Source organism: Haemaphysalis longicornis, unplaced genomic scaffold, assembly GCF_048455015.1.
Source record: "Haemaphysalis longicornis isolate Haplotype H1 unplaced genomic scaffold, Haemaphysalis longicornis Haplotype H1 scaffold_12, whole genome shotgun sequence".
Lineage (NCBI taxonomy): Eukaryota > Metazoa > Arthropoda > Arachnida > Ixodida > Ixodidae > Haemaphysalis > Haemaphysalis longicornis.
The window spans coordinates 115549289-115569600 of NW_027526225.1; the positions used below are offsets into that span (position 1 = coordinate 115549289).

The following is a 20312-nucleotide window of genomic DNA, read 5'->3' on the forward strand; positions in this document are numbered from 1 at the left end:
TGGCCTAAAGGAGATGAACGATGTAAATGGGGAGGATAATGTGGATGGTTACAGGCCCACTTTTTGCTCCATAAACCGTGTCCTATGTTCGCGGGTCCAGTTCTGACGGCGGTATGAAAGCCGTGGAATCCACTCGGCGTTCCTGAGAAAACAGGCTATTAGATATAGGGCCTGAACAGTACGCTTAAAATATGAACATGATCCCAAAATGGACCTATTCGTAACCAAGGCAGTTCTCAAAGCGTTTTAATGTTTTATTCAGCATGCACACGCATAAAACGGTCCCGAATGTCTCTGGAATCATACACGTGGGTTAAGTTGGGCTGTCGGCGGTATCGATGAGTTGGCAATCGTAACGTCGTGTGAAGGCCACGCCACAGCGCAGCCTCATCAGCAGTACAGGCTGGTTACACTAGAGCACTGCATGGCCGGAATTTCTAGGCCCGACCCGGCCCGGCCCAGTAGACACCCGACCCGGGCCCGCCCGACCCGGGCCCGACAAAACATTGAGATAAAAGCCCGGGCCCGACCCGAGCCCGACAAACATTAAGATAAAAGCCCGAGCCCAGCCCGCGCCTGGCAAAATTTTAAAATGAGCCCAAGTCCGCCCGAGACCGGACCGAGGTGGATAGAATTGCATAAAATAAGCCCGAGTCTGGGAGACTCTAAACATGAAGCCGAAAAAGTTTGGTCTCTTTAACATAAAAATCACGCATAGACCGAGTATACTGATTTTTTTTTTAATTTGAATCAATCTTTGTACAACATAAATATCCTGACATCGAAAATGTATTTCCAAGAATATCGGGGAAATGTGCACTTTTTTTTTTTTGCGAAAGTCTTCGAACTCAAGGCACAACGAGGATCGTTCAAATGATGTTGAGAAAACTGTTTTGCATTTCTTGAACAGATATGGCACCTTGCGTTGTTCCATTCAATTTGTTTCATAAAGTACTCTCGTTCTTACATGTTTTTGACGCCAGCGCACTCTGCCGAGAGCAGTTTAATCTGCACTTTTTTTTTTTCAATTTCGTTCGCTAAGGTTTATCACCAGCGCCTATCAAAGTACAGCCAAGTTCTTCCCATGCTCACAAAGTTGTCTACTGAAAAAGTCGCTTTTATTGGCGAAAAATGAAGGAAGCTAACACTGACGCGTAAAGCGCTAACCACATGGAGCGATTTTTTCAGCGACGCGACGAGCGACGCTACTAGGATCCGCAGTCACTGATCCGAAGTCGCTCGCCGAGGCAACCACATGACAGCGACGGCTCGAGCGACTGAGGACGGCGATTTCAATGTTGCCGCACTGCGCATAGTAACGCGCTTGGTACGCTGGTTGTTTACAAACATTTTTTTTTGTTCATTTGTCATAAAAACCATGTCTAAAAAGTATTACGCCCTTCTACCTTGCTTTTTGCACTTCATTGCATCTCTAAAACTGGTTTGGGTTAGCGATAGCACGCGCTTTACCTTCTGCGCCTCGTTTCTCGGCTCCAACATGAACGCCGTGAAGAATTCGCTTTCTTGACGTCGTTTTTGCCACACGGGTCTCACCCAGTGTGCGCGGGAGCCTTCTTGCTTCTTGCGGGAGCCTTCTTGAAAGCTTTGCCATGCAAAGCTTTCTTTGCCGCTGCATCGCAAACGCCGTCTGCGCGAATCTCCCTCCCGTTCTCTTCCAAAACCGGAGGTTGCGTGCTTACGTAGGGGCTCTCCTATTGGCTAGTCGCTGAGGCCACTTCCGGGAGGCGAGCGACTGTTTCTGGCGACCCAGAACCGAGCGATTCGATGAGCGACTTGGTCCGCGGCGAAAAGTAGTTCGTCGCTATTCGCGTCGCTCCCCAAGTCGCTTGCAAAATCACTCCATGTGGTTAGCACTTAAGACTTGTGTTCGCCCCACAATCGGGGCGAACAGAAGCTAGCGACGCCCTTCTCCCTGGTGGGGCGAGGGCGATCTTCGCGCGCCTCCCTCCTCTCCCTACGAGGCGGCGGGGGACGGGGGTCGTGCGGCGGAAGAAGCCAGCCCACTACCCCTGATGGGGGGTGACGCAGGCCCACATGAAACCCGGCCTTCAAGCCCTCTCTAGGTGGCGTTGAGGCTCCGCGGGAGAGCGCCTTCGAGCGCGCATGATCGCACGGTGCGTAAATTCCTGTTGGCCGCTTTTGGCCGTTTCTTGCATTGGCCGTTGTTTCCGACTGCCGTGGGTCACGGCACCCACTGCATCGCCTTGCGCATGCCTTGATTGCGTCAGTGCGTTTACCTAGAATGCCCGGTGAGTCTCCGGGCATATTCCACGCCTTTGGTTGGTTGCCCGCGTCCACGCTGTGACGGATTTCGCTACCTAAGGTCAGCGGATGAGCGCCGATGCCGCCCGGTCAAGTCCAGTGGCCTGAAATGTATCGCGGCCACAGAGAGAGAGAGAGAGAGAGAGAGAGAGAGAGAGAGAGAGAGAGAGAGAGAGAGAGAGAGAGAATCCACTTTATTGAAACTCTGGTTTTAGGGTGGAAGAGTGGGATCCCCCCCCCCCCTCCCCAATTCGCCTATTTTATTCCGCGTCACGGCCGGCCAACGGCAGCGGACGCTAACTGCCGCCCGTAGACGCGTGCTGGGCACACGCTGAAGGTTGTACACGCCCCAGTGTATTGTTCGTATCGTGGTTGTCCGCGTAATAAACTCCTGCACAATGAAAGGTATCGCTTCCCTGTGAAGTGACTGACCACGTACACGCGCGGCGAGAGTCGTGGCTCGCTCTCGAACCCGATGTGGGCAGGGTCTCTCAGAGGCAGCGCGGTACTGCGCGAGAGCTGTGAGAATAACGACGGCGCGTTATTATATTCTATTATTCCTTAATGCTTAGGATTAAGGATATGTGCCCACAGACTTGAAGGTAGCGAACCCGTACGCAATCTTAACGACCAACACGATGGCTTAAGTCCACCTTTACAGCCGATTCGCTTCTTCTTCGCGCCGCAAAGACATTTACTCCATCATATTGTTACTATAAGTGTGAGTTTCGCTCGTTTTTTGAGAAGTAATAATCATCGGACCTCACCATGGAGGGGAGTACGCTATGAACTGTCTTTCTCGTTCCGGGCAAGTGCTGCCACGATTACGGCGAAGGTGTTTTTCTTTTTTTTTTTTTTTGCTAATTTTGGCCAATCTCCCAAGTGGGTATGCTTGGCTTGCAAACGTGCGCCCATGACGCTGGGTGGTCGCATTTTTTTTTAACTGCCTGGTGGGCGCCGCAATTTTGGACAATCTCCCAAAGTGCGTATGCTTGGCTTTCAAACGTGCGTAGGGGACGCTGGGGGGTCGTCGCGAGGCACGCACACACGAGCGCTAGGCATTCTCTTTGTATTTTTAACTGCGCACACGAAAAATTACAACTTGCCAAAGAGCTTCGCTCTTAATAAAAAGGAAATGTATAACAAGTGTAAGAAAGACCCAAGGGTACGTTAGCCTAAGTTTTGTCGCTGAAGGGTCATTCAGCACGACGAGCCACGCGCCAATCTCACCCACTCAACATTATTCCCTTCCAGCAATTTGTAAATTGCTTTAAGCATTCCTTTTTCCCAGCCGTTGTTGAGATTTGGAACAACCTAGATGAGCACGAGGTCGCGGGTTCGATTCCCGGCCGCGGCAGCCGCTTTTCTGATGGAGGCGAAAAGCAAAAACGCCCGTGTGTACGAGATTTCGGCGCACGATAAAGATCCCCAGGTGGTCAAAATTAATCCGGAGCCCTCCACTACGGCGCGCCTCATCGTCTGCGTTGCGTCGGCGCGTTAAACCCCACAATCAATCAATCAACAACCTAGATGGTTCCCTGCGCGAAAAACCAATTGAACTGCTTTTAAATGCAGAGCATTTCAGTAACTCACGATGTCACCCGCGTTGACGTCCGTAAACCGAACCGTCGTTGTCCCTACTATATAAAAAAAAAATACTATCCGGCGCCAGGTTTCGATCCCTCGACCCTGCGGGCGGAACGCAATGTATGGTGCTCTACCCACTGCGCCACAAAGCCGACACAGAATGGGACGCTATGTACGCGCCTTATATCGTTGACTCATTCAAATTACTGCTGACGAGCGCTCTCTCGTCAGCAGTTGCCACAAGTGCAACAACATTAACGTAACGCAAACTACTTAACGTCGTGCGCCGCCGGAAATGCTCTGCATTTGATCGTGCCCCTCGCGGGGGATGTTTCACTGCGTCTTCCTACTGGCCAGTACACTCGTCGCCACCTGTCGGATGTTGTGCGAACCCTTTGCGGCTGATGGCGCGCGATTTGAAATTTGTTTCTTTGGTGCACACAGTGCTCCGTCCTCCCTTCCCTTCCCCCCCCCCCCCACCCCCACCTGGCCATTGGCCATCCTATCTAATAAAGTTTGCAACAACAACTACACGAAACAGCGCGCGCCTAGTGCGTTACTTGGCAGGGGCTCCAGTCGACTACCGTCCTTCGTCGACATTTGCAAGGAAAGGAGCTGATACGCAGCCATTTTGCTTCGTTTTGAAAGAACTGCCTAACCATATTTTGTAATATGTTTTAAATGCTTTGTATTTTTATGTGGTGTAGCTTGATGTATGTTCTTTTCTTTTCCTGATGTACCCGCTCCTGCTATTCTCGTGTATCGAGACAGCAGTATCTGTAAATAATAATAATAATAATAATAATAATAATAATAATAATAATAATAATAATAATAATAATAATGGTCTGCACATACTGCAAAGTCCAGGTTACGTGAGTTTTTTTTTTTTTTTTTTTAGTTTGAAAAGCAGAGGAGAAGACAGTCATGTTGTACTCTGAGACCGGAATGCCCTCGTTTCCTGCCCTGCTCTCACCCACATTGCTGATGAAGCCCACACGTTTTGTTTTGTTGACTTGAAAACTTTATAAATGCAATACGTTTATTTGTTATTTTTTCTAACGCCACCGTAACGACTGCGCTTCGATTTTTTTTTTTTCATTTAAACCTTGAAGATAAATAACCCAACTTCTTCAACAATTTAAATTTGCGGCAGACGAATGCGGGGCCTCATGCACTGCCTGGGCTGGCTCGGCCCCGAAAATTTGTTTCTTCCAGCCAAAGCCCGACCCGGGCCCGAGAAAATACCCGCTGCCCACAGCGAGCACAGCCTGCGGGCCGGGCTCGGGGTTTCCGGCCAGCCCGCGCCCGCGCAGTGCACTTATTTACACTGAATGCCAGGAGGCAGTCGAAACCGTCGTTCAGGACCCAATCTCTGTGCACGGGCGTTGTGGTGAGCTGGTTAAGGCCAAACATCCGCCACGGCGCCTTTTGTGACGGAGGTGAGTAAGCCGCTATATCCGGTCGCAGAAAAAAGAATCCTAGTGAAAACGTCATTGCACAAGGCACGTCATGCTTCGAAGTCAGCGACCTTGTTCCTCACCAGGCCAATGGGTCCACGGGCCCCATGTGTGAATCACGTCCTGGCGCTAGCGTGCGCGACTTTTTCTTGAATTTGTGATCAATACGCGAGGAAGGATATGAAGGAACTGGAAAAAGGTCGCGCTTGATGTCAGAATTAGTAAAGTAAATTTTACCAAGAAAGCACAGGAGAGCTGTTTTTCTTCTTGCTAAAAGGTCAGCAAGGTGTAGCTGCATATTAATTGAAGATATACTAGATGTATGAGAGTAGTTGCACACAATAAATCGGACAGCACGATTTTGAATAGATTCAACGGAGTTAACAAGGGACAAGAAGAGAGCGGAGTGGGTCATGAAACAAACGCGTATTAAGTACATATTAGTAGAAATTAAGAATAAGAAATGGACGTGAGCAGGGCATGTAATGCGAAGGCAAGATAACGGTTGGTCATTGAGGGTAACAAAGTGGATCCCTAGAGAAGGCAAGCGTTGCAGGGGGCGGCAGAAAGTTAGATGGGCAGATGAGATCAAGAAGATTGCGGGGATAAATTGGTCACACTTAGCACAAGACCGGGGGAATCGGAGATCAATGAGAGAGGCCTCTGCCCTGCAGCGGGCGTAGATATGATTATGATGAGATGGTGATGATGATGATGAAAGAATGTGAATTCCGAATCGAGAAGGCATAATGTAGTTTAGATCTGTGGTCAACATACGTCTTTGTCAGGAAATGCTATCGCTTATGTGAACGCCAAGGTGTTTATACGTATTAACAACGTCAAGAGAACTTTTGTTTGGTATAATAATATAGAATGTTGTTTTCGCAGTTTGGTGTAATTCTAATAGCTTTGCAATTATTCACACTGAAAGTCATTAACCATTTGTCACACCAAGAGGGAATGCTTTTTAGGTGAGTTTAAGGGGCTGAACATTCATCATCATCATCATCATCGTCGCCATCATCACCAAAAGCCTGTTTGTGTGCACTGCAGCACGAAAGCCTCTCCCAAAGATTTCCAGCCACGCCTATCGAGTGCCAGCTGAATCCATGTTTTCTCCCCAAAATTTTCGTGGCTCATTTCTTCAACGAGTTCTCGTGCGACCCAAATTGCGTTTGCGGTCTGCTGGCAACCACTCCGTCGAACGGATGGTCTACCTGTTGCCCCTCATTCACATTACGCGACTAGCCCATGCCCATTTCCTTCGCCAAATTTGAACTATAATGGCCACCACCACGGTCTGTCCTCTAACCCATGCGGTTGTTTTCCTGTTCCATAACGTGACCCCTAGCTTTCCGCGTTCCATGGTCATTGTGCCGCTCCAAGTTTCTTTTCAAATCGTTTGGTGAGATTCCAAGTTTCTGCCCCGTAAGTTATAGCTGGAAGAACGGATTGATTAAATGCAAGCTTTTTGAATGACAGAAGAAGCTTACAAGTCAGGATGTCGAAGTTCTTATCAAACGCAGCCAACCCCATGCTTATTCTGTGGCTAATTTCCCGGTCATGTTTTGAATCAGCAGCTATGACTTGCCCAAGATATACGTATTCGGTGACTGTTTCCAAGACTTCATTGCCTACCTGGAAGGGATGTACCTTGGCTTGCTGATTGGACATTACCTTGGAATTTTTCGTATCTATTTTTAAGCCTGCAATCATACTTGCCGAGCGCAATTGGTAAAACATACGCTGCAAATCCTACCTGCTCTGACTGAACAAGACAATGTCGTCTGCAAACCGTAGGTGGCCGAGATATTCCCCATTAATTCTCGCCCCTCTTTTAGATGCGAAGCATCTCATGCTCGGGGTTGTGTCCCTCCCTCCCTCGTTGTCGTTGTCCGCCATCCGCACTCTACTGCGCATGCGCGTCTCTTCAGCCCCATCAGCGTTTGGGATGACGTCAGTGCAGTCCACCATAAAAAGAAATAGTTAGGCGGCGCCCGGCTTCGATCCCACGACTCTCTGGCTGCAACGGGAGGTACGTGGCGCTCTTCCCACTGCGCTACAAACCGAGACGGTAGCATGTGCTACGAACGCGCCTTATGTCCTTCACTCATTCAAACTACGTCAAGAAGCTACTGATACAACGAAGGCACGCGAAGCTGAACGTTAACGGAACCGACGAACTGAAAACTAATGGGAACTTCAGTCGACCCCATGGCTGCTTCGCATACTACTCATGGTTCCCCTACGGGAAGATGGTTGCAGCCGATTTGGAAGCCTTGTTTACCGTTAGTGAACCTAGATGGCGCCACCATACCGTGTCAAGCCGTTTTCTGCCTTTGGTTTCTTTTTGACCGTATTTAAACCTGGCTGGTTTTTGTTCAGGGAGAAAATAATCGTTTAGTGAAACATAGTGCTCGCTCGACAAATATGGTCACGTAAGACACCGTTGCATGCGTCAAACGGCCAGGGTCGTCTAAGACAACCCGAAAGCTCCGCAGTCGTGTGCAGCTAAACCAAGCATAGTGCGCGCAGTACCAAAAATGTGCCCTACATTTTAAGCGCAAATAGCTTGTTCGGCAAGCTTATAAGCTTTGCCAAATTTCCGTTTGCTTTCGCCGGCCTCGGCCAATCGCACAGCTCGCTGGTATGACATCATAGGTTCTGTTGCGAGAAATGAGCTCGTGGGTCGCATGGCCATTCCCTTTTTTCTAATTATGCAGCTTATTTGAGCGACGTTTACGTTAAAAGTGGTGTCAGTATGATTCTAATAAGGCAATCTTTTGAATGAACCAAAAACTTTTGTTTTCTCTTCATGGCTCCTTTAAATCGAACTGATACGACCTGTGACCATTCTGTGATCACTTGTTTTAATCCGGCCAATCACCTGTACATCATGAATCGTGCGGGGAGTACCAGTTAAAATGAAGTCAATTTCGTTTTTCGTTTGACCATTCGGATTTTCCCAAGTCCATTTTCTATTGTATTTTTCGGAGAAACGCATTCATAATGCGCAAATTATTCCTCTCAGCAAAGGAAACCAGCGTGTCTCCGCGGTTGTATCTAGAACCTAGGCCACATTTCTCTACCGCATGCTCTTCTATCTGTTGTGCCCTATTTTTGCATTGAAGTGATCCATAATGACTCTGTACGGAGTTTTTACGTGTCTAATTGCTAATTTAATGCCTTCGTGACATACGTCCATAGCCTCATCATCGTAAGCGGATGAAGGCGCATAGACCTGCACCACATGCAATGTGTGCTTCTTATTGAGTCTAACGACGAGAGATGCTGCACGCTCATTAATACTGTGAAATTCTGCTTCATTCCCTGTTATAGCCCTATGAACCAGAAACCCTACACCTAAGTGTTCTGTTTCAGAATACCCGCGATAACAGAAAATGTCCCCAGTAGGAAGCACCACAGATCTCTCCCCAACCCTTCTTACCTGGCGTAACCCTACTATACGCCATCGAATATCAAATAACTCATGTAAAAGAACCGATGAACTAGCTTCCCTCGAAAGAGTTCGAGCATTAAATGTACAAATGTGTAGTTCACATTGGCGGCCTACTCGGACCCAGAGATTCTTAGCACCTTCTGCTGTATTGCTTGCCTTCCCGCCGCCTTGTGTAGGGGCGACATAGCTGCTGGGGACTGAAGGCCGATAGTGTGTTTGTAAAAGCATTGGGAGGTTTGGGGAAAATGTACTCACAACCAGGGTTGCCAAATCCTTGTCTGGTGAGGAAATGCTGTTTGGGCCCCAGGGTGCCTCACCTAGTACGGTTGAACCTATCTGGTACAGCCTCCCGTGGTATCCGGCAACGTTCTATACCGGACCGGGCAGCATTTTGGACCTGCTAATGTAATGAAGGGCGGTTGCTGAGCATCGATATGCTCAGAAATTCTGAAACGCTGCATTGATGCACATAAGCTGTGGCATCTACAAAGCGCCGCTTTGTATTTTAACTGAATGGTTATCGTTCAGATTGGAGGTACAGCATTCAAATTTCATCAGGATTAGTTATTTCTCGGTAAATTGGGCAATCGTGTGCGAATAGTAGGATTGAACGAGTGACGTCGTTGGCTAAATCGTTAATGTGTATTAGGAAAAGAAGGGGACCTGACACAGAGCCTTACTGTGCACCGGAGGACAAGGCATGGAAGTGCAGCAGGAACGTACTGAGTTCGATTAAGCAAGAAGTTTTTCATCCGCTTCGGTATGTTATAATCAATATTAAGTTTACTTACTTATAGTAACAGAAAACGGCGCGAGACGGTGTCAAACACTTCTTGGAAGTCAAGAAACATACAGTCAATGAAAGAGCCGCAATCCATGACAGAAACCAGGTCATTTGTAAACAGTAGATGTTGATGTTTGTTCAACAAGTTATTTAATTCAATAAATTTAATGGGACTAGAATAAATGACGTGTTCGATATGTTTGTAAGGGATGCTGGTTAGGGTGATTGGCCTGTGATTGGTAAGTTGTGTAGAGTTTCCTTGTTTCGGTACTGGCGCCACTCTCCCCGCCTTCCAATAATCGGCTAGCACAGAACACTCCAGCAGGTACTGAATGAAAATTGCGCTTGTTTTAGAACCTGTGATGTAATTACATCGGTACCAGGTGATGATAATATCAAGATTTGAATGAGCCTTAAAATGCCTTCCGAAAGGCAAGGTCTATTATAGGAAGACATATCATCAGTACGTACTTAGTTTACTGCGGGAAACATCTTCAGACAACGACTGCATAAAAACATTTTGCAACGATACGCAGCACATGTTATCAGAATACCCGTTGGCCGCAACGGAAACTGGGAGTTCCTGCGCAAGGCAACATCGAACAGCTTTGTTATATTTTGAGCTCGACAGCTCGCTTTCCTCCTTCGCAGGAAGATAGAGAAGGGTGCGGCTCCGCGCATTCTTTGTGCATACGCGACCGTCGGACGCGCTTGGCAACGGTCGCAGCCGGATGCCGTGTGATATGCTGCGCTGATAATAATGGCTAAAGTCCTTAAGCCAACTGCACTGAAAATATCGACCTCTTAGAAACCCATCTCCCGCATAGTCTGCCTAAGAAGACTGCAAGATACAAAATACGACAGCTGAAATACCCGCATGCATTACGCAAATGACTAGAAAAAAAATGGGTGACTTGCGAACCGAAATTGGAGGCAGCGCAGCCATTATTGCCAGGCTAAAATGCCGTTACCATGGAGGAAAGAAAAGGTTCTTTCCTCCATGGCCGTTACAGTCAGTGAGCGATCCGCTGGATGGCAGGATCAAGATTACAAGCGCTTGATGCACGTGGCAGTTCTAGTTGATTGATGGATGGATTGGTGGATGGATTGATTGATTGATGCATTGATTGATTGATTGATTGATTGATTGATTGATTGATTGATTGATTGATTGATTGATTGATTGATTGATTGATCGATCGATTGATTGATTGTGGGGTTTAACGCGGCGACGCTTCATACGCGATGGGGCGCGCCGTAGTGGAGGGCTCCGATATACCTTGGGCTCCGCCCCCACCGCAGCTCGACCAGTTCTCCCGGATGGCCGGCGGACCAAGCACCCGTACGGCCGGAATGTCATTTCGGCTTGCTGGCTGTTTGCGCGATCCGCCGGCAGGTGCAGCGTCGTCTGCTGAGCAGCTATTTTAAACGTTAATAACTGATTCACAAGGCATTTCACGGGGCTAGAAGTCATGTCCCAATACCGCACGTACAAAATAGATTTGGCCTAGAGGAAATTTTAGAGCGGTCGGCCTTTAAACTTCAGTGACGGCAAAAACTACCTCTCGTGCATAATTCTTTTGGCTACGGTTGTTTATTCTTTTACCATGACACCCATATTAACTTTTTGATTATATATTCCCTGCAACTTGTGGGAATTGCGGAGCTCCGCCATCTTTGCTATCCCTCTCGGCCCGCCGCGGAGGCGAGAGGGGTGGTACCTCTCTCTCCGCGGTCGCGCGCTTCCCCTCCGGGAGGATGCCCGTGAGAGCGAGGGGGCGCGGCCGACCCCCTCACGTGACAGGTTTGCCCGGAAGCTCCGGCGGCCTGGTCCGAGGCGGGCGACGGAGGTACGGCCTCTTTGGACACGAACCATCGTCGGGAGCCAACGTTACTGTTTATTCTAGTAACGTTGTCGGGAGCGGCCGTAAGTACGAGTCGCTCCTTTTTGGCCTGCCTTTGTCCGCCCTCGCGCCTGTCTCTCCCGCCCTGGCTAAGGTGGTCGGCGGTGTAGAACGACGCGCCCGACGTCTCCTTTATTGCATTGCAATAAACGTCGGAGTGGGCGAATTCTGTGTCCTGTGTTCCTTGCTGTTCGCTGCCGATACGCCAAGTTGGTGATCCGTGGCGGTGTTCAGTGGAGCTAGCCTTGCGGCCGGATCTCGAGGATCGAGCTAGGCCGCCGTCAGAACCCTGGTCCCCACGAACTACAGTTGTGAGGGCCATTTAACCCAGCTGTAGTGTTATTGTTTCTTATTAAGGACACATCGTTAGACAAACAGTGTCCACTGGAAGCAAACAGTATACGTCCAACCTAGCGCTCGCCGTCGCTCCGGCCGCTTGTGTTTACTTTGAATTCCGGTTTTCACAGCTCGCGTGACGGGCGGCTGGCGCCATCCACTCGGCCCAGGACGAGGACACCTGTGAGGGCTCTTGCTCGCTGTCAAGCACGAATCCGGCTATCGATGGTGTTCGTAGGGTGTGGCTCGGGGGTCCGCGTGCCATGGGCGCCACTTGAGAGGAGGCGTCGGGTCGCATCACGTGCCTGATAGAAGGCATGACGGCGGCACTGGAAAACCACCGTTAAAATTTTCTCGTTGCGATACAAAGTGGCTGAACTTCAAGGCTTGGGCCCGTTAGAGCAACAGAATAAAGGACGCAACACTGCATGATGGTGGGCGGGAAAGTCCGCTTTCAAATTCAGCTCCCTGGTTTTAAATTGGAAGATGGCGTGCGCAACCTAGGCTTTAGTCGATTGCAAGGCCATTAGGCAATGTTAACAATTCCATTCCGTGCCGTTTAAGCACCCCTTGAAAATATCACGCCGTACCCCTCGCACGATTGGTGACACCGTATGCGAAGATGGGTTCGCAGGTCAGTGGGATGTTGCCCGATTTTATTTCGCGAAGGACGTCGCCTTTGACGACACATTTTCTTTCCAGATAGCCCGCACAAATGTCTTGCTCCCAAAAGGTGGCCTTGCTGCCGTCCGGCCACTGCTTGCTAGTCATGAATATCGCAAGGCCGCAGCAGTTGGAAGCCTCGAGTGGGGCCCACTATGGCCAGGCCAACTGCATGCTAATCTTCACCGACACAGTGGATTCCTTCGGTGGTGCAAACGTCCGCACCATTTCGTGGTGGACCTCTTGCGGTGGCCGAGAGTGTGCCCTAGCTATAGTGCCTAGCTCAAGGACCAGCAAGGCTATGGTGCCTAGAATATTCTAGGCACTATAGCAGGGCGACATGCCGGACTCCTGGAGCAATGACGATACGGAACAGTTCTGACGGAAACTTGCTCCATCCTCTGTGACTTGCGAGCACCTCGCAAGGTGTGTTGTGCCAAGCATTTGGAAGTAAAATTGGTCTAGGTCAATGCTTTCAGTGGCGAGGTTGCGTGTTGAGTTAATGCGAAGCGAACGAAATGTGTGCTGCAGCATTGTGTTTCAATTCGAGCACATCTAAATCTATAGCACGCAAATCTAAGTGGGAAGTTCGTTTTTGCGTTGTACATTGGAAGCATTTGGCATCATGCATCATACTCCAAAGCACTGATCTACTATCACAATCGTTAACGCATCTCTTGCATTGAGGATGGAAGGGTCAATCCACATTGTGCGATCGCTAAGCCCTTTGTGCGACGAACCAGGTCACTTTTATAACTCCCCACAGCCACCCATCCTGAGTTCCCCATTTTTCCATGCCACATACACAGTGCGAAGCACTTCAAAACTCGCAATTTTTACCTTACTTGTCAGAGGTAATCAAAGGAATTTATCCTCACCCCGTGTTGTTTCTCTCCGTATATCGTTATCTATAGCCTGTCATTACATTCATCCTAATCATCACGAGTCTCTCATTGGCCTCCACAAGTTTCTGTTTAGCGCTGTCAGAGTCCATTTATAGCCTCCGAATTCATCGAGTGAACAGCCTTCCCCTTTTTCTATTACTAGTCTCTCGGTATCCACTCTTACCCTGATGGTTCACCGATTCTTATTTCGTCTGATGGCATGCTCTGCCGAAGTCCATTCGCTTCTTAATCTGGACTACGAGATCTCGAGTTTGTTCTCTGATCCAGGCAGCTCGTTTCCTGTCCGTGAGTGCTATTCCTATCATCCCTCGTTCTAGGAACCGTTGAGACGTCCTAAGGGATCTTTCCAGTTCAGTAAGGCCCAGTAAAGTTTCCTCCATAGATGTGATCACCGGCAGCGGAATCTGCTTGTATACTATTTTTCTCCGTGACAGAGGCAGCTTACCTTTCATCATTTGACAGTGCTTGCGGAGTGCACACCGGCCCCTCCCTTCCCTGCGCTAGATTTCCTTGTCGCGGGTCAGCACTAAAGACTTGTCTAAATACTCCTCTTCTTGTTCTAGCGCTGAGTTAACTATGCTAAAGAGGGTGCTTTCAGTATGTCTATCATTACTTTGGACTTATTCACATTTACTTGTAGCCCTAAGGCAAAGCTTTCTGTCTGTAGTTCAAGAATTTCTTGCAGGTGCTGTGGAGACTCACTCAGCACTACAATATCGTCCGCATACCTCAAATGGCTGAAGTATTGCCCGTTAACTCGTAATTTTGTAGGCCGAAAATTCCTAAAAAGTGCAACGAACATTTGACACTTGGCAATGTTGGTCTTGGAATCACCTATCATATACAATATTGTCTGCATGGCCGTCTAGGAGCAACCTGTAGTCATTTTTAAAATAAGCAGTATTGCAGTACATAGCAGATGAGCCAGACTGACTGATTGAGGGAAGAATCGTGCACTTCATTAAATATACGATAATGATCCCGTTGAATTATTAGGGTCACTGTATACAGTTGTGGATACTGTTTTGATGGCGTTATAGCACGCAAAGCACAAATTGTAAACAATAAATAAGAACAAGGCACGGCGCGCCAATTTCAATATCAAACTGAGCACCACAACGCTGCTTACCGGTATTCTTACAAATATGTATAAGTTTTGCTGCCGTTCGAGATGGAAACCTGTATCAAGGAATATTAGCAGCTTTTTAACAGACTAAATAGCATACGGATATTCTACGAATTCTGGCAGCCATTTTCGCTTTCTTATGACTGATGTTTCGGCAAACATGTAGCACATCCACTCAAGGCGTGAGTGCGCCAGCGTCTTTCAGATAGGCTGGACTGAGTCGAACACGTTGCAAATTCCACTGTGCGCCCGCATGGGTGAGTCGCGGTGGCAGTGGAAAGCTTCGGCGAACGCCGGCAGGTGGCGGAGCGGAAAGTTGACCCGCTGCTCCGGTGGAATCTGTTGAATGGCGGCGTAGCGGTGGGCTTTGTAGGCTTCGTCGCTGCGCTCGCAGTTATCGTGCGCGAAGTAGATGAAAAAAAGCTGCTCGGAGGAGTTCGTCGGGATTGGCAGGAGGCGGAAGTCGAGCTCCCAGATTCGCTTCACGTGCAGCAGCTCCTGCAGTCGAACAGATAGTAGGTCTATTGAGGTTTCCAGCACAAAGTTTCCTCGAGTCCTTAAGCGTTATTGCTTGAGAACTCGGGCTAACTACAGCAACAGCAAGCTGTGGAATGTTGCCTGGAGTGGAAGGCCTTCCGACAGAGAGCACTATCCCGAATTCTTGCGTACAGCGCAGCAAACTAAATACCGCTTATACCGCACACGCAACCACGCTTGGAACCCGCTGGCCTCCAAAGTGGAAGCAACACGTGCACTGAATCGGCGGCGACTTGCGGTCTTCGCCAGAATTGCGAAAGGTGAAACGCTTCCGCTCAGGGGGGCTACGGAGCTATTAACGACACCTATGTAGAATGAGCGGAGGCGCCGGAGAACATCGCAGAAACAGCCCCGAAGCTTCTAAAAAGACCCCTTATCTGCGCTGCTGGCACTGCAAACAAGAACTGTGCGTGCCACTTTCTCAAGAGCGCGCTCCCTACCTTGAAAGCCTTGTGAGCCAGGTGGACGGCGGCCGTCTGCACGAGCAGCGCGTTGCGGGCGTCGTCGGGGTCAACGATGCCGTCGTCGCCGCCTCGCAGCGCGGCCGGCAGCATGCGGTAGTCGCTGATGAGGCAGTCGAGCAGCTCGTCTAGTAGGCGCTGAGAGCGGTCGCTGAAGCGCAGCATCGTGGTCTCGTCCCACGCGCTGTCTTCGAACAGCGCGGGCACCAGGCCCCCGAACAGCCGCACCGCCATCCGCGACAGCTGCAGGGCGAACACGCTGCCGTTGCTTGGCACGGACCAGTTCACCACGCCGAAGGGCACGTACACCGCCTGGTGCGCCCAGCTGAACCTGCCGTCGTTGCAGTCATTTATGTTAATCACGGGAAGGCCACACCACTAAAAACGGGGAGAGGGAAGGAGGGTAGAGGAGCGGTAGGCCATTTGTAGAAATGACGTGTCCACGAGGGTCATGCAAGAAATATCTGCAGAGTGTGGAGCCCAGGCTCAGGCGAAGATCACATCTCAAAACAGATTTTTTTCCGAGACGTCTGTCTACCCTGATTTTGAGAAACCACTCTCTACGGATAAACCAAAAGTTGAGAGAAAGTTACGGAGAGCCGTCAAAGCCACTACAGACTAGTGGACACACGAGACACCGGATAGGCCGCATTGGGAAGCGGTAAGTATAGAGAAAAACTGAACGAAGTTCACACTAACGCATGAGATTTGAAGGTAGCAAGGCTGCATGCAAACTTCACGACCATCACGACGGTTTAAGTCCACGGTCGCACCGATTTTCTCTTTCTTCGCTGCCGCAACAACCTTTACTCCGTCATTGTTGCATTTTTAAAAAAGTGATAATCATTGGAAATCTTCTTTGAGGGGCGTACGCTATGACGTGCCTTTCTCGTTGCAAGCAAGTGTTATCCAGATGACGACGAACGCTGGGGGTTTCCTTTTAGTGGGGAGGGGAATCTGGACATTATACCTAAGTGGGTATGCTTGGCTTGACAAACGTGCACCGGGGACGCTGGGTGGTCACCGCGACGCACGCACACAGGAACGCTCGGCATTTTCTTGGTATATTTAACTGCGCATGGTTTGGGACACCGCTTCGCTGTTAAAGTCAATTAGAGACTGCTCTGGGATATCTCATCGCCGTAAACTCAAAACGCCAGTTAAAAAACATGGAATTATTTTGTATGACCGCTATGAAGATGTCTTTAGGCTTAAAAATTAAGAGTAAGACCAAACCCTGCATCCTTTGTCTATGCGGGTTTGGAAACTACGGCGTAATACTTTCCAAACGATCGGCACGTTTCGCGGGTGTTTTCAACAGCTTGGCGCCTCCGTGGTCCTGGTGCGCTCGGACATCGTGGCCACTGCTGTCGTGGAAACCACTTTCGTGTACACGTTCCGCGGGTGATGCGCAGTGCACTGTGTTCTGGCATCTGTTATTTGAATCCGCGCACCAGGAAGTTCCAAGAGCTTTCGGCTGAATTTACGGGGGAAGTAATGGCGGTGGATCTCTAAAAAGCGCTTCATGGGGCGGGAAACGTCTTGTGGCGCCAATGAGTGCTGCCTGTCGCCCTTACACGGTGACAAAGCGTTCATTACGCATCGCAAGCCCCCTGGCTGCGGTCACTTTATTTGCGGGATAAGGTGATGAGCATGCAATTTTCCAGTGCGCTCGTTAAAAGTGTGTTCCTGTTCGGGAGTGACGCCGTTACAAAAACAGCGCAGCCAGAATACACGTCTCACGATTGCCTTTAAATGCCAAGCATACTTTGGCTTTGGACAATTACCTGATGTTACCTCCGTAAAGATCCCTGGGCCCTTAAAGCAAAACTTCTGTAGTGTGTTCATTGCTAACAATATAACGGTGAATCGATACAGGGCTCGGCGAAAACCTCTACGTAGTCAGCCAGGTACGGCAAACTGGGCCAAGTAGCGAAACATTGCCTCAAATTAAAACTCGCCGCTCCCATCTTCGCAGGTGCGGTATTTCTTCAGGCGTTGCGGCTTTTCGCACACTTTGTACAACGTTTGCAGCCTGCGATCCAGTGACGCAGAGCCGCGAGTGGCGTAGCGTACCGGGACAAGGTTCCGAAGGCGTCGCCCACATCTCGGGGTCGCGTCCTGCGTAACAGTTGCGCCAGCCGCTGGCTCTGGTGGGCTTTGGAGGCGGCCCAGAACATGTTCATGGGGCTGCTGCCCGACAGAGGCGCTCCGTCCGCGCACTGCAGGTCCCGCCTGAGGACCCAGGTCGGGTAGAAGCGGGCCAGCCGGAGCCGCCGCAGCATGAAGTGCACCACGTGGTGCGTGTGGCTGTCCATCCACGAGTAGCGGCGGGAGCTGCGGAAGAAGATGCTCTCCAGCTGCGACATCCACACGCGGCTCGTGACGTCGCTGCCGCTGGCCCTGACGACCCTCGCGTGGGCCCTGGCGGCGCACGCGGGCAGCACGGAGGCCACGGCCCGCAGGCAGAGCACCCACTTGGCCAGCGGCGACAGCACACGACCCGCGCTCTCCACGCTGTGCACGCGCAGGAGGGAGTCGCTGTCGGGCAGGAAAGGAGCCACGTGGGCCACCAGGCGGAAGCCGAGGAAGTTGAGGACGGCCCGAGTGCCCGCGTCGTTGAACACTCCCGCGAGCTCGCGATCGAAGTAGGCGGGGTTACGGTACTGCACGGTCGTGTTTCTCATCAGGGTGCTCTCGAAGACGACCGACAGAAAGCCGCGAAGGTCTGCGTCGACGCTGTCGAGAGGCACGAGTTTCACTTCCACACCGGGAAAGAAGGGGCGCCGCCTGGCGATGCTGTTGAAGGTGGCCATGACGTCGGCCGTGAGCTCGTGCCGCATACCCGAGCTGCCGAACAGCTGCGCTGCCTCCGAGATGGCGCCGCGGAACATGGAATCGATGTCGTTGCGCTGATCGTCGCCCCGGTAAAATATGAGCTCGGGAAGGTCGAGTTCGAGCACGGGCTGCAAGAAGGTTTTGTCCAGGGCCGCCTGGACGCCAAGGAGTGCCGCAAGTCCGAAATCTCGCGTCAGTCTCCCAGCCACGGACCATACGTCAGGCACGCTTACAACTGCCGTTTTGTCCACGGGCCAGTTTAGCATCGGTGGCCAAGTGGAAAATATTTGTCGGAGCTCCGTGGCAGCGTTGCTGCCGTGTACGCTCATGCAGGCCTCGTACAAATGCTTCGCCTCAATCACATCGTCGGATCCGGAGCTCAGTATGTACTTGAGCACCCTGTTGTGCATGGCCTGTTCAAGGAACGTATCTGTCGAAGATGCGAAGCCTACTCCGGACTTATAACCGTGCATCGTGCGCTCCCAGTGTTGACAGACGTAACGGTAAAAGTTGTCGCACGGAGACACGTCGCGACTGAAGAGGCTAGCCAGATACACTCCCTCTTTCAGGCAGAAATCAGTAGAGCAGAGGTATACCCGTGGATGGGGTGCGACCGTAAGTGTGGGATGGCGAGTGACGGTCATGTTTCGGTCGGCAGGCCAGGTCGGGAAGGTATCCGTCCACGTGGGTTTGTGTGGCCCGTGTCTTTGATACGAGAGCAGCACAACAACGCAAATCCATATTGCGCACATCATTGCTAGGAGTATGACAATGTTGCTCTCGGGGTACATGACCGTCGTATGTTGCTCGAGTTCCTTCAAGATCTCTTCCATATCTTGCCTGCTCTCGTACTCTGGTTCAGGGGCGACGTCGCCTGACTGCGACAACATGATTGAGAGTGGCGGCTCTTCTTGAAGCTTTGGCGCAGCTTCCTCGAGCCGTTCATCCTCAGACTTGTCTTCACCCATCGCTTTCGCTTCATCCGCGCCCTCTTCTGACTCATCATTTTTAATGGTTTGACGCGTATCCTTGGAAGCATGCGATCGCATCGACGCCTCCATTTCAGATGTGCCAGACCGCGAACTGGATTTGGTTGGCAAATCGTCAACTCCCCGATCCTTAGTTGTCTTGCTGCGATCTACTGCGTCGTCTGCTTCCCTTGCCTCAGTGTTCAGGAGAACTGTTTCTTTAACCGCCTTCTCCTTTGACTCCTCCTTGTTCACCTCGCTCCGCTGGTCCATTTCAATGGCTCGTCCCGCCTTCGGGAGACCATCGACTCCTGGAAAAGCTGTGCCTTCTGCATAGTCGGCAAGATCGGCTTCGGTAGGTTTTGTTTCCGCAGGGTCTTCGTGCAGGGAGTATTTCTCCGCTTGGTGGGCAATGGAGACTCTCCTCAATTCTGGTTTTAATGATGTTCTACTGATGGCTGAAGCAAAAGAGACATCCGAAGACATCGTCTCAGATAGAACTTCAGGGCTCTTAATTGACGTTCGCTTAAGCGGGGGCGACAGTGGCGATGATTCTAATTCTTCTAGATTTATTTCACTCTCCCCCCCGTCCGTCGGACAAATTTTGGGAGTTTCCATAGATGACGCAGTTTGTGAAAACACTTTTTCGGACGTAGGTCGGAGTTGTGTCACAGAGAGAGATTCTTGCGAGGATGTTGAAGCCTTGGAAGGCTTTCGTGTCTTTTCCGGCCTGTCGGTTCTTTTTCCGTGGCGGGGCTTCTTTTTCTTGGTTTTGCGCTTTGACTCTGACAGGGTGGATGTCTTAGATGACCCTTTGACTCGCGTTGCTGCAGTCTTCTGGGACGGCCACGAGAAAGTCTTGTATTTGGCAGCTCTCCCGCTTGTGGACCAACGCATGTCCACAAAATAGGTTCCAGAGCCCTCGCTTTCGCCGTAGGGCCATCCCTCCTGCACGGAGCAAAAGTATTCCTGCTTGCAACAAAGAAAACAGTTTAAAGTA

General features: G+C 50.4%; 1 protein-coding gene across 1 annotated transcript in view; it reads right to left on the minus strand.

The window, feature by feature from the left end:
* Positions 1-12185: 12185 nt before the first annotated feature.
* Positions 12186-20312, minus strand: part of LOC144163321 (uncharacterized) — a 33766-nt gene continuing 25639 nt past the window's right edge. Inside the window, exons 8-10 of the mRNA XM_077694250.1 lie at positions 17583-20260; positions 15486-15837; positions 12186-15006 (exon numbers count right to left, since the gene is read on the minus strand). Of these exons, the coding sequence (XP_077550376.1) occupies positions 14710-15006; positions 15486-15837; positions 17583-20260 (3327 nt within the window). The 3' untranslated portion in view covers positions 12186-14709. The remainder of the gene's footprint in view (positions 15007-15485; positions 15838-17582; positions 20261-20312) is intronic.